Below are 8,072 nucleotides of genomic sequence, written 5' to 3'. Positions count from 1 at the left end.
GTAGAGTATTTCATTTCGATCTTGAATTATTCAGAAACTCTATAAAGGAGCTCGAGTTTCAAATATTTTGGTCGGAGAGATTCGAGAGCCAAATTTTAAAATCTTTCTTCTTTTTTTTGACGTACAATAAGATTTTATTGAACATAAAACATAAGAACATAGTCGAGACAAACTCTCAAACTGACAACTACAACTTGATTGTGAAACAAAAATCGAGCTAAACAAATAGCCGCTTTGTTTTCAGATTGCTTAACATATAGAATATAAATATTCTTGATAATAAAAATGATTACAAAAGTTTCTCGAGCAATCCAGTCCACACCAACATCACTGAAAATAGTGGAATCATATCTTTCTTTTAATGTTATGTATATGTGTATTATATTGATAATCAAAATTTATACATTAATAGATCGAATCACACTCCAGCAAAACAACGATTTACTCAAATTTAAGTTGTTCGATTCCATTTGTTACATTTTGCGCCCTTCAACAAGAAAAGCAGCGTAACAAAAATCCATAAATTACTTTATTTTTGATTACCTGTCAATCACCTCTTTACCTGCTGATATCAATTTTAGTTATTTATGGATGTATTTATTTGAGTCTGTTTAATGTGAGACAGATTGGTTAGCCCTAGATCAGCTAGAATCCCGAAGTGAAATGCAGAAGAACACAGTTTCTGCCTACTCATTCCCTTTGTTTTTTCCACTAGAGTTTCTTGTGCATATCCTTAGAAAAATATATAATGTGCAGCTTTTTTGTGTTATTTGAAAACACGAAACTTTTATTATTGATAATATATTACTCCCTTCGTCCCTTTTTAATTGTCATCTTTGGTATTGTGCCGGTCAAATTTACCAAAGTTTGACCGGAATCTATTAATATTTTATCAATTGAAAAAATAAAAAAAAATATGTCACTAGAAATAATTTTTAATATATTTTAGGATGTAATTTTCAGTTTTTAAAATAATGAAAGAGTGACTTATCATCTTTGGTCAAAAGTTAGTCAATTTGACCAACAAAAATAGAAATGTGACAATTAAAAAAGGACGGAAGAAGGATTTTAAAAATAGATTTATGTGTAAATATTCTCCTCAAACTTATATTATATCTGAAAGTAGAAAAAGTTATAAAGATCAATGATTAATGTGATCCTATTTTGGCTGATATTTTTAATAATATTGTTAAACTATGAATATCACAAAAAAAAGTTCATTCAAAATATAAATTGAATTCATTCAAAATTGCAAGTCCCGTAAAATTATTTAATATTCAGATTAAATACACGACAACAATTTTATGGAAGTTGTAGTTAGAGAGAGTAACTGAGAGCTAACAATCAGTTTGGGGTGGGTGTCACTATCTAGCTATCATATCAATCTTACTGTCAAACCTCTTTTATTTCCACAAAAGCCCGAACCAAGTACCTTCACTCTTCACAATTCCATCACTCCATCTCCTCTAATGCCACACAGTCCTCCTGTTGAGGGGAAGGAATAGTACCTTTTTTTTTCTCCTTTTGTAGGAAACTATGTTCCCATCTTTCTCTTAAACTTTCTAGATAAAAACCATCCATCCACTTTAATCCTCCTTCCCATGTTTTGCTTGTATCCTTAGGTCTTCATCAATTTCTAGCAATCAAAGGAAGAGATGATCAGGACAAGAACCAAACAATCACATCTTTGAATCTAGCTACTTAGATCTCCACTCTTCCATCAATAATCTTGCAGATCATATATTAGAAAGATATGATTATGAAACCCTAGCTAGTTGTGCTTCTGTCAAGAGAACAAAGACTAGGGTTTAGAATTTTGATCAAATCTTGTTTATGAAATCAAAATGAACTTGAATCAAGAACTAGTCAACTCATCAAACTCAGTCAGTAACACAAGCAGCATGCTAATCTCCACCACAAACACAAATTCCGTTGCTTCCTCTGCATCCACCTCAGTGACCTCACCAACAACCCTAAGCCGATACGAAAACCAGAAGCGCCGTGACTGGAACACATTCGGCCAGTACCTCCGCAACCACCGCCCACCACTCTCTCTCCCCCGCTGCAGCGGAGCCCATGTTCTTGAGTTTCTGCGGTATCTTGACCAGTTTGGAAAAACTAAGGTCCACATTCCACTGTGTCCTTTCTTCGGGCACCCTAATCCTCCTGCCCCATGTTCCTGCCCGCTAAGGCAGGCTTGGGGCAGCCTTGATGCCCTCATAGGCCGCCTCAGAGCGGCCTATGAGGAAAATGGCGGGAAGCCAGAAGCCAACCCGTTTGGAGCTAGAGCTGTTAGGCTATATCTTCGAGAAATTCGAGATTCACAGTCGAAAGCAAGAGGAATTAGCTATGAGAAGAAGAAGAGAAAGAGGGTGGCGCCACCTCAACAGCCACTGATGCAAGCTCCTCATCATCCTCCCATATAAATCATGATCATGACCTAGATTTCATATAGTCATGTTTCAATGAATGAAATTATGCACTTTTAGGGTTACTTTGTCGTCGTTTGTAGGCTTGTAGCAGTTCAAATCTTTAATTGATCTATCTCAATTGGTTCTGAACCTTCTTATATATGGTTATCTGTAATAATAATGTTTGTTATATGAGATTGATATGAGCAATTATATTATTGATTATGCAGAAGGTATATGAGCAAAGTTGTGCGGATACTTATGCGAATGCACTGTGCAAACTTTACTCTTTTTTCTTTTTTTTTTCTTTTTTTTTTCTTTTTAACTCTTATCTCTAAAACTGTTGTGAATATTATATCTAAATGTAGCATTATTTTGATAATTAATGGTAGACAAAATAAAAATAAAAGAGTATGTACATTCTAAAGAACTCTCACCTGTCTCCATGGAACTGGTAGTTGAGATTTGAGAAATAATGCTAAAACTACACGCACCAGTGTGCATGAGAATTAATTGGGAATTGGAATTAATCTTACAATTAATCTATCGACTCAGAATTTATAATTATCGAAGATTTTTGGATAAGTCAGGAATTTTTAACAAATCAGAGTGTGATTAATAAATCGAGCAATGTTTTTTTTACAAATCAAACGGAATTTAGTAAGAATCTTTATTATGCTATCAAGAGCAAGACCGATGCACAAAATACTTTTTTTTCCCGCTAAATCATACTGTCATTATTTTTAAACGTAAAGTCATAACAATTTATGTATTTAAACGTACAGTTATAACAATTTATGTATCAGGGGATTTAGATTATTAATATTAATGTAGAAGCCCGTGCAATCAAAATTATTTCTCATACATATATGTATATATATTTAAATAATTTTATAACTTTAAAAATAGCTAAGAATAATATTTCGTTATTCCAACTGTATCTTTTATATGCATGCTAAATTATAATATTTCATTCAATTCTTGTAAATTAATTTGTTTTACAAATATGTATATATAATTTTGAGCTTAATATCTAATTGAAAAAACATATATTTTTTACACAGTGCATAAGGTTAAAATGGAAAAATAAAGAGTGTTCTATTAAAGATTTATAGAATGACTACTTGAAATAGAGATACACAACCTGACTTTGACAAGTATACTAAATAAAAAAGAATGAAATTATTGGTCATGTATACTCTACGCGACGTATTGATCATAAATTCATAACTTATGGGTTGAATTTTTTTTTTCTCAATAAAATTAGTTTGGACATTAAACTTTTATTCATTAGAAAAGAAATTAAGATAATTTATAAAAGTATACCACATATATGAGCATTTTATGTCGAACTCTCTTTCTAAAATGCTAACAATCGAAAGGGACCGAGGGAGTATAACTTTACAAATATACTATTACCACTATGTGATGGCATGGAGACACAAACTTTTGATTAAGTTTTAAGCTGAAACTAAGATGTCAATTTGTCATTGCTCTAAAAGGCGTATTAAGCGGTCGTTTATGCTGTCACTTTGGCAGAATTCGCTTCTAAAACTCTTCGATTATGTGCTAAGCGGGTGATTAAGTGTTTCTTAAAATTAAACGGGTTAAGCGGTCATTAAGCGAAATAAGAGGTCAATATGATATTTAGTTGCTAGTATTTTAATTTTAAAATATTATTTTTTATAATAGAACTAAAAGTATATTTAGAAAATTATATATATATATATATATATATATATATATAAATATTATAAATTTAAAATTTTTATCACAACATAATTTTATTTTTAAATATATTAGTATTATAACTAAATATTTAAATATATATTATTAATCCACTTATTGACCCGCTTAGAACTGATTTGTACCTTTTATAACGTTGCAATTTGTACATAGATTTAAAATTTTCATATAAGCTAAAGCAAGATAATCCGGTCCTAAAATTTTCTTGAGCAAATTGTTCTCTTTCTGCATTAAGATCATCATCAAAATGATTCCAAGAAAAAATGGATTATCATCAAAATGACTATTTCTTTGACTGTACGTTTAACTTAAAACACTAATTTACCATATTCAGTCTATCAATAATTTCTTTAGCATCTATGCTAACTTAAACTTAAAAGTCAATTAAAAAACTCATGTGAACCTAATTTCTTAGCATTCCAACATATTAAGAATGCTACTCTGTGGGGCGTGATGATGGACCACAAAAGAATCTTACAAAATCCTAAGTAATGAAATATTTGACCTTATTGATCAAATCATGCAGATTTCTTACTTTGATATGAAGAAAGAATATTTTGAAAAAATTATATAAAACAAAATTTTGTCAAAATTATTTTCAAACATGACAAAAAACGTGAATTTTTTTAGCATAACTTTCTTGCCTGGGGAATTAATTTAAAGTAGATAATTAACGCAACTCGTTTTTTCATGTAAGTTTAATAGCTTTCTTGTTTTGCTCAATGACAACGATTATAATTAGATGTTATCTTTTTTTAAAGGAAAGACTATATTCATTGTTTAATCTTTATTTTTTTTAATGGAGAGAGTCGAACCTGTGATCAAGAGGATAAAAGTCCACTCTTTAACCAGCTGAACTAACCCTTGCGACTATTCATTGTTTAATTTAGTTAAGACTTATCTACAATTTACTAGTTTGCATGCATAAACATATCTAAAATTGCTTAAAATATGTTGGCTGAGTAATATAATAGGATTATTACCTTTGACAAACTAAGTTATACTCCCTCCGTCCCATTTAAATCTATACACTTTTTTTTTGGATGTCCCACTCAATTCTATACATTTCAAAACTTTCCCAAAATAGTCAAGTTTTATAATATAAAAACCTCACCCATCCATTACTTTCAACTACTTTTCCAAATCTATCAATTATATATTGATGAGTCACACTACTTTACCCACTTTTCTTTCTCTTTCTTCTTACTGTACATTACTTTATACACTTTTCTTAGTGTCAGTGTCTAATCCATATGTATACAATTCCGAGGGACGGAGGGAGTATAGATCAGTGAACCGTTTGCGGAATGATCTCGTCTCTATATCGCTGACAAGATGACGTCATAATATGTCTTCTACCACCTTGATATCTGGAAGTCCACGTGATTTACTTGATTTGTGTGGTGAGAAATTGTCGAATGATAACAAGTTTCAGACATCGTCTGGGAAACTAAGGTAATGGAAAATGTTTAATGTGGACTTCTCCTCCAGCTTGTAGAGAAAACTATAAAAGAATAAAAGAGCATGTATTCAAGTGGTGTGAATGAGTATTTTATATTAGGTGATTGACCACTACTTGAGCTATCTAACCGTGCTAAGTACTAGAGATATTAATATTATCGAAGTAACTTAATAATCTAATTAGGGCATCTTTGGCATCTTTTCTTGTTTCGACTTTTTCTCTTTTGTTGCCAGCAAAGCCACAAACAGTCTGCAAAGATAAAGTAAATTTCGTAAAAAAAAAAAGAGCTGAAAGATTGTGCAAACTTCATGAAGTTTCTAAAATTAATCATGCATTTTTATATTCATGAATATGTGTCAACATATAATATTAATAATATTAAAAATACATAAAATCTGAATAGGCACATGCATCATATACACCATCTAGATTGTTCTACTACCACTAATATAAAATGTACCCTACACATTTGTATCAAATCAGAATTTTGAATTCAATTTGTAATTATTCCAAAAATATGTATTCATTCTCTCAACAGTGTGTGCACGCAAATAGTGTTTCTACTGTAGTTCAGAGAGTGGTTGTGATTATCTCAAACTCTAAACTCATCTTATCAATACAATACTAAATTATCTTATCAATACAATACTAAATTATTATTGTTATTACTATAAATTAATAAATAATGTAAAAACTGAGTCATCAAATGCCATTTTTAGGAAGAGAAATTATAATTCACTAATTACAATAATATTTCTTTTTACCTTCTTGTCAGTCATTAGTTTATTCCTCACAGACTCCATGATGCCAGGATTCTTACAATGAATTGAAACTTTATGGCTGCCCATTCACGAATAATCAATAATTCAATTGTTACCTTTGAAGAAAAAAGTTGATTGTTACATAAAAAATTATAATGATTACCAAGTACAAAATCATAAGTATCTATCACATCCAAGAAATCAGCTAAGTAAATATTTAGCCAGTCACGGGTATGGTTTTCCATTTTGGAATGGATTGCCAGCTGTACTCCATCACGATTCCTTTACACACAAAATAAAAATTAATAAAGATTCTCAAATCAAATAACCAACATGATTAATTAAAAAACATACTCTCGGCCTTTAAATTCATCATAGAGATGCTGCAAACACATACATGTGTGCATTGATTCATGCTAGTTAGGAAAGACCTTATCCAAGTCATATGTTAATCCGTATAAGTCTTCATACGGATACTAAAGATTCTGTAACAAAACATAATCACAAAAATATGATACACCTATGTGCAATTTTATACTTACTAAATAAAAAAAACCAACAGTATTACCCCTTTTTGATCCTTAAGACGCTTCTCATTCTCGTGATTGTAGTAATTTCTCACAAACTGAAACCATTCAAAGATAGTATCATTGTATGTAGTGGCGGATCCATCTCCGAAAATAAAAGAGGTCATATACAATATTTTATAACGATGATTAATCAGAATAATAACATAGAAAATAAAATTTTAATATTCATATTATGTAATTATTTACCGTTTCACAACATAAATAAGTCATGTCCACCTTGATTAGAATGTCTAATACCAAAATGATAACACAGAAAACAAAAATTTAATATTTAGATTATGTAATTTTTTACCGTTTCACAACATTATATAAATTTTCAACAGTTAGTGTTTCCAGCTATAGTTTGAGGAGTGATTTAGTTTTCAATTAAACTTACATTGTGTCCGCATTCTCAAGCTCGAAAAAAAAGTGTCGGAGATGTCTTTGATCTTCGCATCCAGTTCTAATAGTATTGCGTATGATGTTTTTTAGTTGAACTACTTGCTTTTTCAAGTCAACCCTTCTATTAGATGTCGTGCATAACTTAGGTTGTCCGTTTGCTATCACCAACAGCTCAAAACCATCATTAAGCTAATTATGAAAGTCGAGTTTAATAGCAATTCTCAAAATATTCCTGTAACATATAAGTTATTTTTTCAATAACACTTTACCAATTACATACACTAAATATGAAATTAAAACATAGAGGAAAGTAAGAAAAATTTGTACTTAAGGAGCTTATTTCTTTCTTCGGATGGCTTTTTCTTATACTTTATTGCTTCGAACAGCTCAACTGCGAGATAGACCTTTTCCTCATGGTCAACCACACTAATAGGTTTGACAAAGAGATCAGGAAAATTCTTGAATTGTTCCAGTGCTTTTTCAGCTTTCATTCGCCTTGGAAATGGTAAAAGCAGTCCAAGTTGTTAAACGTGCTATAATGATGGTCATTCTCCGATGGTGTAACAATTACCGGTTAATATATCAAACATAACCTAATTTAGTTAGTTAAACACGGATTTAAAAGAATATACATCAACAACGCAAAAACAACTTATAATTACGCTTCATTTTGCACAATATATAGATCATCTCAAAACAATGTAATTAATGCTTATTGTTC

General features: G+C 30.7%; 1 protein-coding gene across 1 annotated transcript; it reads left to right on the top strand.

Annotated features, from left to right (window-relative positions):
* Positions 1-1,438: 1,438 nt before the first annotated feature.
* LOC108195074 (protein LIGHT-DEPENDENT SHORT HYPOCOTYLS 4) lies at positions 1,439-2,629 on the top strand. The gene has a single exon (XM_017362010.2). The coding sequence runs from the start codon at positions 1,845-1,847 to the stop codon at positions 2,424-2,426; it is 582 nt and encodes a 193-aa protein (XP_017217499.2). The 5' UTR covers positions 1,439-1,844; the 3' UTR covers positions 2,427-2,629.
* Positions 2,630-8,072: the final 5,443 nt, after the last annotated feature.

Source organism: Daucus carota, chromosome 1 (assembly GCF_001625215.2).
Source record: "Daucus carota subsp. sativus chromosome 1, DH1 v3.0, whole genome shotgun sequence".
Classification (NCBI taxonomy): Eukaryota; Viridiplantae; Streptophyta; class Magnoliopsida; order Apiales; family Apiaceae; genus Daucus; species Daucus carota.
The sequence above is the reverse complement of the archived record's forward strand: the minus strand, read 5'-3'. Positions and strand labels throughout refer to the sequence as shown.

What these genes read in the sequence shown, in the direction of transcription:
- LOC108195074 (XM_017362010.2), top strand. Translation starts at nt 1,845, where the DNA reads ATGAACTTGAATCAAGAACTAGTCAACTCATCAAACTCAGTCAGTAAC.